The 15,039-nt window shown below is 33.9% G+C and overlaps 1 protein-coding gene across 1 annotated transcript; it reads left to right on the top strand.

Annotated features, from left to right (window-relative positions):
• The first annotated feature begins 2,193 nt into the window (after positions 1–2,193).
• LOC132748396 (protein SCO1 homolog, mitochondrial-like) lies at positions 2,194–12,476 on the top strand. Its single transcript, XM_060737998.1, has 7 exons — positions 2,194–2,284; positions 3,073–3,183; positions 3,972–4,065; positions 5,452–5,649; positions 9,008–9,100; positions 9,739–9,854; positions 10,947–12,476. The coding sequence occupies exons 2-7, from the start codon at positions 3,091–3,093 to the stop codon at positions 11,079–11,081; spliced, it is 729 nt and encodes a 242-aa protein (XP_060593981.1). The 5' UTR covers positions 2,194–2,284; positions 3,073–3,090; the 3' UTR covers positions 11,082–12,476.
• The last annotated feature ends 2,563 nt before the right edge of the window (positions 12,477–15,039 follow it).

The raw sequence follows: 15,039 nt of genomic DNA, 5'->3' as shown, positions 1-15,039 counted from the left end.
GTAGGGAAAGTCCACCAATAATCGTGCCGGGAATCTGACACGCTCGTATTTATTCATCGAACATGCCATGAAGTAAAGTGAAGCATACCTTGATAAAACTATATATAATCTGTTGATAAGCCAAGGATGGACAAACAAAAATCTTATTACGAACATAAACTACCTAATAGTTTCCGACAGGTAAAAATTTCGGCACTTGGCCGCCATATTGCCAAAATGTTTGACCACGTGATTACGAGATTGACCTTTATGAACCCATGTGCCTCCAATATTTTTATAAATTACTTTTTTTAAAGATATTGAAAAGGGTGATTTACTGACTTTTATATTCAATAAAATCATATTTAAGTACTAAAAAATTAATGAAAATGAATAAAAACATTATCTTGAATAAAAATACCGAAATGTTCTAAATGTAGTACACGACTCTATTCAAATCTGTTCCCGCGAATGACGTCATACGAGGTCTCGCGTGGCACCTGAATGTCATGGCCGACTGTAGTCGGCGTAAATTGTTGTTTTACAGTTAAATAGGCAATTTTAATGACAGTATTAATATTTTGATACTTTAATTGGTATAGAATGATATTAAAATAATTGTTTTATCGTAAAATGCACAAGAATTGATTGGGTTAAGTGTATTTGCAAGTGAAAAGCAAGAATAAATCAACTTATGTTATTCTGGTTAGGTTTTGTAACGGGTCTAATCCAAAACTTTAATGCCGCATCAGATGAAAAACAAAAATGTTAAATAGCGGCTTATAAAGTTTTGGAAGCCAGAACTAACACTTGATATAAAAAAAAAAAATAATAATAAAAAAAAATGCCTACCTACCTACCCTATTTTTTAAAACCATGTCACTGGAAACAAACACTTTTTTGTTAGGCCTAATGCTTTTATATGTTTATTTTAACAGGCTGGTGAAAATGCCCTATTGGGCTTATAACATAAAAAATCAAATTTCTAGAAAAATAATGAAGATATTTCTTTTAAACTTTGTTTGTTTATTGAGCATACTATATTGACATAAACAGAAAGAAAAATAATTGGTTACTGTCACTTTTGTGAGAATTATTTCCCCTTTTTCATGTTTATATGACACATAATTTTTGAACCCTAGTGTGTAACTTCTTGAGACATCTTTCTTGAAGAAACAAATACTTGTAATTTAAGAGGTAACATAGGTGTTACTTTTAGTACATTGTAGTTCAAAACCTAGACTGAATGCCCAGGCCCTCTCTCCTTGGTTATTATATATCAAATCAATTGAATAAGGGAAACCTTCATGGTTCATGTAAGAGGGTTTTGTCCATTCATGATAATTAGATATCATTTACATGTACATAAATGGAAAATATATTTTCTTTCTAACTTTCTTCTTTTTCACAATGCTCATTTATTTCAAAGGGTTTCATGAGTACATGTACATTTTTTTCCACTGTTTCACACAGGATGCCCCGTAGAGCTCAGGGTTGTCATTAACATTTTTTGCAGAAGGTTTGTTTTGAACTTGAGGCGGTCATTTCTGTCTTTATCATGCATAACAAAGAGTGTTTTTCTTAATTTTTTAGGGGGGCCCATAAAAGCAAATTTTAAAACCCGGCATTTTGGGCCTTTCCCGCCTTTTAAAAGACAACCCCTGAAGGGTTTTCATCAAAGGAAAAAACAATATTATATATCGTAAAATATATTTTTGTTGGGTCACTAAATTAAAATAAATGGGTTTTGATACTTTTGAAAAATTTTCATTTTAAAAAAAACTGTTTTTTTTAAATAAAAAAAACGAAATGGTTAGAAGTTTATTTATTTAATTTTACAAAGAAGCATTATACAAAAAGCAAAGGGTTTTCCATTTTTCCTATTTTTAAAAAAATGCTGTTGTTTTCGTAAAGGACCAAAATTTTTATAGGATTATGAGGGGGAAAAAAAAACCTTTGTCATTCCCAAAGGCATAAAAAAATTTAAGTCACACAAAAATTGTTTTGAAAAGAAAAAAATTATGTCTTCTACTGAAATCATTTAAACAGATAAGAAAGTTGAATAGTAGTCAAGTAATTTTCAGTAATTATCGATAAATTGATGTATCCTTGATTTATGTTATCAATATCGATATATCGTAAATATGCTTTGCACTAAATCAATGACGGCTCTAAGTGCCCTGTTTTACACATATATTGCACTATATATTTTCTCCAGTTAACCACATTATACAGAAACTCACAAAGACAAACAAATGGCGTGTTTCGGAGAAATCTCTGTGACAAGGCAGATAAAACTTCTAAGGTAAGTCTTCCAACTGTATATTTTTAAAGTTTGTACATACTTGTCTTATACTACTTATGCAATTTAAATGAAATATTACAGAATTGATCGGTAACTTGAACTTGCACATATTTAAAGGGATTTTTCAGTTCAACAATTTTTTGCTGAGTAATGGCATTTGAGTAAAAAGACTTGTTTTGACCCATTAATGAATTTTGTGTTGCCTGCTGTACAGTAGTTGCGACATGTTACAATGTAGCTGGGACGTATACTGGGACTACTTCACCATCCTCTGTCTGTCTGTGCACACTTACATGAAAGTTATTATGCGGCAACAGGAAGTGAATACATAAAATTCATAAATTTTGAGTAAAATTATCAATAATTGCTAGTGTCTAACCATTTACCTTACTTAGTCTGGACTAGTGTTGCACAGATTAGAGTTGCTACTTGTCATTCAGGTTCAATCTTAATCAGGAATTTTTGTTCATTTATTCATACATAAAATATTGGCAGTTCATGATAATGATTCATATGCAGCAATACTTGAATTGAGTATGAGTTGCGCCATGACAAAACCAATATTATGGGTTTGCGACCAGCATGGATCCAGACCAGCCTGCGCATCCACGCAGTCTGATCAGGATCCATGCTGTTCGCTTACCAACACTATTACAAGTGGAGAAACTGACAGCGAACAGCATGGATCCTGGATCCATGCTGGTCGCAAATCCACTATGTTGGTTTTGTCGTGACGCGGCTCATATATAATTGTTTATGGATAATCTCTATTGAGGATCTATTTTTAGAGCTCTGAAGTGCCATTCATGTCTCCAGTGAATAAACCAAAGAATAATAGTCCATATGCAAAACTTATACGTAAAAGTAAAGAGGAGAAAAAGAAAGCTAGTTGGATCAAGGTAAGTGCGACTTGTCTCTACATTGGACATGATTTTTTAACTGTTTAAACTGATAAACTTTTGTAGTTTGCCCTGCCTTGAATTTGGAACAACCATTCAAAGCTTTAAAGCTCCCCAAGACTCCAAAGGTGAGCCCAAATATTTCAAGAAACCATCCAACTTGAAAAAAAATGTACTTAGTTTTAAGATTTTTAAGAAAAGTAAAAAGATTCAAGTTATAATTTACATGTAAATTTGTGATTAATGACTGATTTTGCAGTGTTAATAACAATAATTAATTATTTAGTAATTAGGTACATTATAACAGGTATAAATCTATATGTAATGAAATATTTTCATGAAATTTATTAACAGTAACATTATCTTGTTTCTATGGTTTAGCAGTAGGGTCAGTTCTCAATGTGCTATTTTAGGTATGTTTTGTGACATTCTTGTACATGCTCCACCCAATCAGTATTGTGAAGTAACAAATGATACTGTCAACCTTTTAACTTAAATTTAGCTCAATAAGGAGAGCATGGGGTCTGAGTCTCTAGTTTGATCCATGGGCAAGGCAAATGTTTTTATGAGACTGTCACACTAATGATCTCGGACATTGACTTTTATGGGCATTTTGTCTCTCATGGCTAATTCTGATATAAATTGGAATAAAGATGAAAAATGTAAAAGTTAATTAGTCTGACTTGGTTTGATCTTTACTGTTGTCACAGGCTAATCACTTTCATTTTCTGTAGGTTTATTGTAGAAAAATTGATTGAAAATAACAATATGTTGTAATAATATTTTAGGGTGGGCCAAATTTGTATATACTCACAGCAACGGCAGTTGGTTTTGTAGCGTTGTATTACTATGTCAAACAAAAAATGAAACAGCAGCATGTTGGTGAGTAATTAGATATTGGTACATGTTAGTATAGATATTGATAGTATAGATATTGGAAGTGTAGATGATGGTAGTATAGACATTGGTAGTATAGGTATTGGTAGTATAGATATTGGTAGTATAGGTATTGGTAGTATAGATATTGGTAGTATAGGTATTGGTAGTATAGATATTGGTAGTATAGCTGTTGGTAGTATAGATGTTGGTTTGTACACTGGTAGTATATGAGATGATTGGTAGTATACTGGTAGTATATGATATGATTGAAAGTACGCTGGTAGTATATGATATGATTGGTAGTACACTTGTAGTATATAATATGATTGGTTGTACACTGGTAGTATATGATATGATTGGTTGTACATTGGTAGAATATGATATGATTGGTTGTACACTGGTAGTATATGATATGATTGGTAGTATATGAGATGATTGGTAGTATACTGGTAGTATATGATATGATTGGTAGTATACTGTTAGTATATGATATAATTGGTAGGGCACTGGTAGTATATGATATAATTGGTAAGACACTGTTAGTATATGATATAATTGGTTAGGCACTGGTAGTATATGATATAATTGGTAAGACACTGTTAGTATATGATATAATTGGTAAGGCACTGGTAGTATATGATATAATTGGTAAGACACTGTTAGTATATGATATAATTGGTAAGGCACTGGTAGTATATGATATAATTGGTAAGACACTGTTAGTATATGATATAATTGGTAAGGCAATTGTAGTATACGATATGATTGGTAAGGCACTGGTAGTATATGATATGATTGGTATTATACTGGTAGTATATGATATGATTGGTAAGGCACTGGTAGTATATGATATGATTGGTATTATACTGGTAGTATATGATATAATTGTAAGTATTTACATGATTTAAGAACTGATTATAACAATACTGTAAATTATTTGTTCAATATGGTTATATAATGTAATACACATGTATGTATGTAATAGATCAACTAAGGGGCACTTAAATGGAAATATATGAATATGATAATACAGAAAGGTGCTCAGAATTAAAAATTGATATTCAGTGCCAATATTCTTAGCCAGATATAAGTTTAAAGTGCTCAAAGTGCCTGCAATGAATACATTAAAAATGATAATTCTAAACAGAGAGAGCCGATGATCTGATATTTTGCACACAAGTTATTGGTGAAGATATTTATCAAATGGTATAGAAATTTTGAAAATTAAATTTCCAGTCCCATTCTGTTAAAAAAATTATTCGAGTCCCTTTAAGTTTACAAGTAAAGGAAAAAAAATCACATTGGCCGCTAATCTATGTTTTATGACAATTTTGGGAATGTCCCAGCTTTCCATGTTCCTTTTTATAAACAATGTGATTTATTTTTTAGCTTTGCTAAAGAACACGATAATGGATGAAGAAAATGTCCTGATTGGAGGCAATTGGGAATTGATCAATCAGGACGGGGAAAAAGTTTCAAACAAAGACTACGAGGGCGACTGGTGTCTGATTTATTTTGGTTTCACTCATTGTCCTGACATATGTCCAGACGAGATCGAGAAAATTGTAGAGGTTATGGATATTCTAGGTGATTTGACATCTTTATTTTGTTGATTTTCTTTGAATTTTATTTATATATCTACTTTGTTGTGGTAAGACATATAGTTTGATACAGGATGAAAATACAGAAAGGAAGTCCATGTCTGAAGATAATGCAGTTAATTCTTTATTAACTAGTATAGCTAGTTTTTATGGGGTTGTTTAGTGTGTGTATGTATACATCAAGTTTTAGTAATATCATGACTTTATTGGATAAGTAACATATTTCATTAGGCTAGTTTGAAAACATTAGAGAATTTACTTTCACCCAGCCCTTTCCCCAAACCTCCAAACTTTGTAAAGTCTTTCCCTTTCCTTCTTATCCCTTTGCATTTAAACAGTGAGGATTTCAACTTTCACAATCTTTGTAATGTCCTCAACATGTGGCGCCAATACAATAATAAAAACCTTTAATGCCCATGCACTGCAAGCTTGGCTATATTCCCTACTGTATTCGGTATAAATGTAAAACAAGAGCATTCTTTTAGTAATGCTGAAACAATGGAAAGATATCAAAAAAAATAAAAAAATATTTACTCATTTAGCTCATAGGACATTATGTAAGCAAAGTGAATAATATCTGCAGGTGTCCTTTGTTCATCTCTTTAAGTAAATTTAATGTTGTTGCCAAATTTCTTCAACATTGAATGCTCGGATCATTAGAAAATATAGTGTATCAAACTAGCATTGTAAAAATGCTTAAGGTAATGAATCGTGGCCACCTGTGGTTTTTGGTTTTGCTGTTGTAACATGGAAACTAGGTGTATTATGAAAATGTGATATATTATTTTGGTTTCACCATTATGATATTTAATACAAGTTTTGCACTGCAAAGCGTTTTATTTCTGGAAGAGACCTTGTGTTTCTTTCATATGACGTTATCTGGCAGGCATGAAGGTTGGTGGTTTTACTACTAGCCATAGCTGGTGCTTGCTCGGACATAATGCACAATGTAAGTGCTCATGAGGTCATCCTGCCCTCTGCTAATGTGGTCCTCCTTACTAAATGTTGTAAAGCCCCCATAGGTCATTTCACAGTGCAGTTATTACTTGACAAACACAATTTTGATTATAAGAGAGAAAAAAGTTGTATATAGACAATATACAGTAGAACTTCGGTAAGTCGAAGTTGGAGGGACTTGCGTAAAAACTTCGACACATCGGGACTTCGACTCATGAATCGGTCTGAATTTCATGACAAAATTTCAACCCGTGACTATCCCTTATTATAAGATCTATAACGTAACCTGTTTCATGTTTTTCTTTCATTCATTAATCTGATATTTTACATTATAAAATGATAAATATGACATGTTCAGTAACTTTACACGGCTAATGATTTGGACTCGCTGTTGACGTATACAATGAAGTTACAAAAGGCGTAACAATACGAAAGGGCAATAACTAAACCAGCTTATAGTAAATATTTCGCGTGTGATTATCACGCGACACCGGGTCACGGAAGTACACAAATGATAGTTCTTACTGTTCACATGTACTTTAAAAAACCGCTACCGCAATTAAAACAGAAATGATTAAAGCATTTATTCACACATTTAAACGCATACAAAGGCTGTTTGAACACTCGGCTGTGTAATTAACACATGTCACTAAAGTTGATCGAAAATCGTCTTCGCGGCCAGAAAAGGTGTGAAAATGTCTCGAGATCGAAAGTGTCAAAATAACAGAAGAACTTCGACTTATTTGTTGTAAATTGTACTAGATTTATTCTATACGGACCACGAAAAAACTTCGACACATCGAAAAACTCGACACATAAAATCTCGACTCATGAATAGTTTTTTATAAGGAATATATAAGGGAAAAAATCGGGACTTTCATTTTACTTCGACACATTGAGAAAATCGACTAATCGAAGTTCGACTCATGGAAGTTCTACTGTATGTTAAACGGTTGTTTTTAGCTCACCTGTCACAAAGTGATAGGGTGAGCTTTTGTGATCGCTTTTCGTCCAGCGTCCGTCCGTCCGTCCGTCCGTCGTCCGTCCGGCGTCCGTCCGTCCGTAAACTTTTGCTTTAAATGACATCTCCTCATAAACCACTGAGCCAATTTCATCCAAACTTCACAGGAATGTTCCTTTGGTGGTCACCTTTAAAAATTGTTCAAAGAATTTAATTCCATGCAGAACTCTGGTTGCCATGGCAACCGAAAGAAAAATCTTTAAATATCTTCTTTTAATAAAACCCTAAGAGCTAGCACTTAGATATTTGGCATGAAACATCTGCTAGTGACTGTCTACCAAGTTTGTTCAAATAAAAGCCCTGGGGTCAAAATTGGCCCCGCCCCAGGGGGTCATTGATTTTCCCTATATGCATATAGTAAAAACTTAAAAAATCTTCTTTTAAAGAACCCAAAGAGCTAGAGCTAAGATATTTGGCATGAAACATCTTCTAGTGAGTGTCTACCAAGTTTGTTCAATTAAAAGCCCTGGGGTCAAAATTGGCCCCGCCCCAGGGGGTCATAGATTTTCCCTATATGCATATAGTAAAAACTTAAAAAATCTTCTTTTAAAGAACCTAAAGAGCTAGAGCTAAGATATTTGGCATTAAACATCTTCTAGTGAGTGTCTACCGAGTTTGTTCAAATAAAAGCCCTGGGGTCAAAATTGGCCCCGCCCCAGGGGTTCATTGATTTTCCCTATATGCATATAGTAAAACTTTAAAAAACCTTCTTTTAAAAAACCCAAAGAGCTAGAGCTAAGATATTTAGCATGAAGCATGTTCTAATGGGTGTCTACCAAATTTGTTCAAATAAAAGCCCTGGGGTCAAAATTGGCCCTGCCCCGGGGGTCATTGATTTTCCTTATATGTGTATGGCAAAAACTTAAAAATCTTTTTTGAAAAAACCCATATAGCTAGAGTTTAGATATTAAGCATGAAACATCTTCTAATCAGTGTCTACAAAGTTTGTTCAAATAAAAGCCCCGGGGTCAAAATTGGCCCTGCCCCGGGGGTCATTGATTTTCCTTTTTTGTGTATAGCAAAAACTTAAAAATCTTCTTTGAAAAAACCCATATAGCTAGAGTTTAGATATTAAGCATGAAACATCTTTTACTAAATTTCTACAAAGTTTGTTCAAATAAAAGCCCGGGGGTCATTGTTTTTAACTATATGTGTATAGTAAAAACTTAAAAAATCTTCTTTTAAAAAACCCAATGAGCTAGAACTTAGATGTTTAGCATGAAACATCTTCTTATGGGTGTCTACCAAGTCTGTTCAAATAAACAAATAAAAGCCCTTGGGTAAAAATTGGCCCGGGGGGGGGGGGGGGCTTTATACAGGTGAGCGACCTCAGGGCCATCATGGCCCTCTTGTTTATGTTTAACAGGTAAAAATCCAGGTCTTCCCAAACTAAAAGCATTGTTTGTGACGGTGGATCCTGAAAGGGACTCTCCAGAATCACTAAAAACCTACCTGGCAGGTATCTCAACACTACTTTATTTGTCTGTATGAACAAATTCAATTTCTTCATCTATACTTTTTTATGGCAAATTTCTAGAAGTAATTTGGTTTTTTACTATGAAGAAAAGGTAAACATTTGTAAAGAACATTCAGATTCATGCTAATTTTCATGAAAGTTTTCAAAATGTGTTTGAAAGTTAAATATTGTCTGTTCAAGAAAGAAAGTAATATACACATCAAAAACGGCACTTGCAATCCATGTTAATCACCAAAACAAGGTCAAATGTGCAAAAATAGTTCTAACTATGTTAGTTATGCAGTAGAAATATGGCAATAAATACTGCAAAATCAGTCATTTATCACACAAATGATGTAAAATATGACTTGCATCTTGAATATTTTTACTTTTCTAAAGTTCATTTTTTCTCAATTCAGCTTTAAAGTAAGTGCAAAAAACAAACAAACAAAAAGCGTAGAATAGACTTAGTTCATTTATCTGACTCATCAAAAATAATAAACTTAGTTCATTTAAATGACACATCCAGGCATGATTTCACACCAACAGCTATTAAGTGTATTTAAAGACTTGTTATTGTTGTATGAATATTTCAAAAGCAATGTTAATCACACAGTTTTGTTTGATGATTTTTTTTCCAGAATTTTCAGACAAGATTGTTGGTCTGACAGGAAATGCTGATGAATTAAGAAAAATTTGGAATGCGTTTAAAGTTTATCATTCAATGGGTCCTAAAGATGAAGATGGGGATTATATAGTAAGTGGAGAATTGTTTACTTGAGGTCTTTCTCCACAAGTAAAGCTGGAGAGTCATCATTTTACTCTTCTGTGCTGATGGTATAAGGTGAAGTGCAGTAGTGGCCATTACTCTAGAGTAAGATTGTCCTTACCCTAGGTGTGTGGTATAATGTAAAGTGGCCGTTACCCTAGGGTAAGATTGTTGTTACCCCAGGTGTGTGGTATAATATGAAGTGGCTGTTACCCTAGGATAAGATTGTCGTTACCCCAGGTGTGTGGTATAATGTAAAGTGGCTGTTACCCTAGGATAAGATTGTCGTTACCCCAGGTGTGTGGTATAATGTAAAGTGGCTGTTACCCTAGGATAAGATTGTCGTTACCCCAGGTGTGTGGTATAATGTAAAGTGGCTGTTACCCTAGGATAAGATTGTCGTTACCCCAGGTGTGTGGTATAATGTAAAGTGGCTGTTACCCTAGGATAAGATTGTCGTTACCCCAAGTGAGTGGTATAATGTAAAGTGGCTGTTACCCAAAGTTAGATTGTCATTACACCTGGTATGTAGTATAAAGTAAAATGGCCATTATCCTAGAATAAGGTTGTTGTTACCCCAGGTGTGTGGTATAAAGTATAGTGGCCTTAACTCTAGAATAAGATACCTGTTACCCCAGGTGTGTGGTATAAGGTAAAGCTGCCGTTACCCAAAGTTAGATTGTCATTACACCAGGTATGTAGCATGAAGGAAAACGGCAGTTACCCTAGGATAAGGTTGTTGTTACCCCAGGTGTGTGGTATAAAGTATAGTGGCTGTTACTCTAGAGTAAGAATGTTGTTACTCCAGGTGTGTGGTATAAAGTAAAGTGGCTGTTACCCTAGGATACGGTTATTGTTACCCTAGGTGTGTGATATAAGGTAAAGTGGCTGTTACCCTTGGGTAAGATTGTCGTTACCCTAGGTATGTGGTATAAGGTAAAGTGGCCGTTACATAAGGTGTGCAATGTGAAGTAACTCTAACTTCTGATCCCTGGACTGAGAACAGGAAATTCTATGACAGGCATTGTTTTATCGATTTACCACCGAAATCAAACATGTTGCACTTCATATTTATTCCAGGTTGACCACTCTATCATCACATACTTGATGAATCCAAACGGGAAATATGAGGGACATTTTGCGAGAAGTAAAACAAACATAGATGTGGCCAATGCAGTAGAAAAGAAAATGAATATTTGGAAACCAAAATCATGATGACAGTGTTTCTTATATCTAGATTTAAAATACAATGTGTTTTCTTTCTTTAAATTTGTTACGTTCACATACAAATATAGTGGTTATTCTGTCAGAATGCAATATTGTTGCTGCCTCTTATTGCAATACTTTCTTCAAGTAACATTTTATGTAGGTTTAAACCTTGTTCATGAAAATTAAATTTCACTATTCATATATACATTTTTTAAAGGAACTCCACTTAGGTTCAAAAGCCTAAAAGTGTATATTTTTTTACACACATCAGCTGGGGTAGTAAAACAGGAAGACATAAAAAAATAATTAAGAAAATATACTCAGAAATGAGTTGAAAAGCGTATTTTTGTGCTATTTTTCATTTGATTTGATTGAAAAACGTTTAAATGCTTGAATAATTATCCTGGATAAACAGCGAATGATCTAAAATTTAGCCTACAATTTACTGATCTAGACCTACATCAAACTGAGCATTAATCTTTAAAAATTATTTCCAGTCTCGTCATATCAAAAAATCTCGGTGGAGTCCCTTTAAAGTTTTTTGAAATGTGATATACCCTGTTGTTAATTTGGAATTGTTCATTGTTCAGGAATTTTAACTTTCAAGACTATATACGAGAGAACATTAATATGGCATGGTTGCGCAGGCAGGCTTAATATTTGTGGCTTAGACAAACCAGCCTCTACACAAGGGTTTAAACATTTAAGAAACTCCACTGAGGTCCTAAAGCATAAAAAACATATCAATTTTGAAATTTTTTAGATAGATCATTTAGATAGATCAAGAGGGGCAGAAATATATCCAAAGGATAATTAAAAACATACTCAGAAATTAATTTTTGAAAATATATCTTTGTACTATTCATAGCGTAATTTTGGGTCAATTTTCATGATAAGAATAAGTATTCTGGAAAAAAACGGAGTGAGCCAATTATTTAAAATTTTGCATAAAAGTTATTGGTCAAGTCTTAAATCAAATAGAACATTAATCTCGAGTCTCCAGTCCTGTCATGCCAAAATAACCTCAGTGGAGTCCCTTAAGTGCTTTAAGTAAATTCTTTCTAAACTATTTCGTAAAATCACAATATTGTTTCTTTTGTTGCTATACAAATACAGTAAAAAGCTTCATTTGTTACCATTTTAAGTGTATTTTTAGCTCACCTGTCACAAAGTGACAGGGTGAGCTTTTGTGATCGCTTTTCGTCCGGCGTCCTTCCGTCCGTCCGACGTCCGTCCGTCGTCCGTCCGTCCGACGTCCGTCCGTCGTCCGTCCGTAAACTTTTACTTTAAATGACATCTCCTCATAAACCACTAAGCCAATTTCATCCAAACTTCACAGGAATGTTCCTTTGGTGGTCACCTTTAAAAATTGTTCAAAGAATTTAATTCCATGCAGAACTCTGGTTGCCATGGCAACCAAAAGAAAAAACTTTAAATATCTTCTTTTAAAAAAACCCAAAGAGCTAGAGCTTAGATATTTGGCATGAAACATCTTCTAGTGAGTGTCTACCAAGTTTGTTCAAATAAAAGCCCTGGGGTCAAAATTGGCCCCGCCCCAGGGGGTCATTGATTTTCCCTATATGCATATAGTAAAAACTTAAAAAATCTTCTTTTAAAGAACCCATAGAGCTAAGATATTTGGCATGAAACATCTTATAATGGGTGTCTACCAAGTTTGTTCAAATAAAAGCCCTGGGGTCAAAATTGGCCCCGCCCCAGGGGGTCATTGATTTTCCCTATATGCATATAGTAAAAACTTAAAAAATCTTCTTTTAAAGATATTTAGCATGAAACATGTTCTAATGAGTGTCTACAAAGTTTGTTCAAATAAAAGCCCTGGGGTCAAATTTGGCCCCGCCCCGGGGGTCATTGATTTTCCTTATATGTGTATAGCAAAAACTTAAAAAATCTTCTTTGAAAAAACCCATATAGCTAGAGTTTAGATATTAAGCATGAAACATCTTCTAGTGAGTGTCTACCAAGTTTGTTCAAATAAAAGCCCTGGGGTCAATATTGGCCCCGCCCCAGAGGGTCATTGATTTTCCCTATATGCATATAGTAAAAACTTAAAAAAAAATCTTCTTTTAAAGAACCCAAAGAGCTAGAGCTAAGATATTTAGCATGAAACATCTTCTAATGGGTGTCTACCAAGTTTGTTAAAATAAAAGCCCTGGGGTCAAAATTGGCCCCGCCCCAGGGGTGTCATTGTTTTTAACTATATGTGTATAGTAAAAACTTAAAAAATCTTCTTTTAAAAAACCCAATGAGCTAGAGGTTAGATTTTAAGCAGGAAATATCTTTTTGTTTGGTGTCTACCAAGTTTGTCCAAATAAAAGCCCTTGGGTTTAAATTGGCCCTGCCAAACGGGGGGGGGGGGGGGGGGGGGGGGGGGGGGGAGGTCATTGTTTTTTATTATATGTGTGTAGTAAAAACTTAACATTATGAAACATCTTCTAATGGGTGTCTTTCAAGTTTGCTCAAATTAAAGTGCCTATATACAGGTGAGCGACCTCAGGGCCATCATGGCCCTCTTGTTTATTATTTTGCGACAAATTACAGATATGTGTTTTGAAGATATTGAACTTGCATAATTTATTATTGGAGCTTCAGGAATTCAAGTAAAAGATACAAGTTACAATTAGAAGGATATTTGATAATTAAAATAAAAATTATGTGATCTGATAAAAAAAGACATCATTCTTCTGAGTCATGATGTTGTTTTTATGGTTTTCTATAAAAAAAGGTGAAATGAAATTGTGTTATTTACTTTATTTTTATCCATTAACACTGAGATTCAAACTGGTACCGTTAAAGTAAAAACCATATGCAGAAGTTAAAGAAGAAAGATATCCAGAATTGAATTAAAAATCAACATTTTATTTGATAATTGGCACAATTAGAGTTAAAATATTTTGAATGATTTTCTATTTTATGTCATTTTGCACAATAAAAATCATAATTCTTGAAAAATGACTGAAAGAGGGAATGACTGGATATATTTTTATAAGTTTGTTTGGCTAGATGTACATCATATGGTACACAAATCTTGGAACATTATTTCCTGTCCTTTTCATGTCAAAAAAACTCAAAAACTCTTGGTGGAGTTCCTTTAAACAAGGGTCACCATGGAATAGTGGTAAATGTTCCTGAATTTGAACTATTTGCCTCTCACAGCTGCGGGTTTGAAATTCACCATACAGGAACTCTGCACTCTTGTATGTGAGTAAGTTGTTGAAAATATTTGTATTTCTACCCAGAAGCCCACTAATGCTAGGAAAAATGAATGGACTTCTTTTAGTAGTATATAGCTAGAAAGCTGGTGCTAGTGGGCGTTTGGGATGTTGCATTTTTAGCTCACCAGAATTAACCAAAGACTAAGGGTGAGCTATTAGTATCAAAGGGGGATGCTCCGGCGTCCGTCGTTATGCGACAACAATCGTCTTCTTCTCTGAAACTAATGAGCAGATTTACTTCAAATTTGGTTTGTAGCATCCTTGTGACAGTCACACTTGAATTCGCTCATGTCATTCCAATTGGCCCCTTTTAGGGGTCAGCAGAGCTAAAAATAGAAAACATTTAAACATCTTCTTCTACAGAACTAATTGATGGATGATCACCAAACTTTGTCTGTAGCATTCTTTGGTAATCTTTTATCAAGTTTGCTCATATCAATTTAATTCGCCCCTTTTATGGGCCACTAAAGCTAAAAATGGAAAAAACCTTCGAATATCATTTCCTACTGAAATTATTTATATATGATCACCAAACTTTGTAGCATTCTTAGGTAGTCTTTTATCAAGTTTTTCTCATATTAATTTGATTAGCCCCGTTTAAGCTGAAGCTCAAATGCCCCAGGTCATGGCATTTCTTCAAGTTATTGTTTAAACATATTCTATGCTTAAATTTAATATTAGAATATATTGACATTCTAACACTGAAAAGCAGTTGTTTCTGGTGAGTGACT

This window comes from Ruditapes philippinarum, unplaced genomic scaffold (assembly GCF_026571515.1).
Source record: "Ruditapes philippinarum isolate M1 unplaced genomic scaffold, ASM2657151v2 ctg1310_1_1_1_1, whole genome shotgun sequence".
Lineage (NCBI taxonomy): Eukaryota > Metazoa > Mollusca > Bivalvia > Venerida > Veneridae > Ruditapes > Ruditapes philippinarum.
Note: the sequence above shows the minus strand (reverse complement) of the source record. Positions and strands in the feature narration are given on the sequence as shown.

Coding starts and splice junctions, on each gene's coding strand:
- LOC132748396 (XM_060737998.1), top strand. CDS start 3,091: ATGTCTCCAGTGAATAAACCAAAGAATAATAGTCCATATGCAAAACTT. Junction 3,184..3,971: donor AGAAAGCTAGTTGGATCAAG/GTAAGTGCGACT, acceptor ATAATATTTTAG/GGTGGGCCAAATTTGTATAT. Junction 4,066..5,451: donor AATGAAACAGCAGCATGTTG/GTGAGTAATTAG, acceptor TTTATTTTTTAG/CTTTGCTAAAGAACACGATA.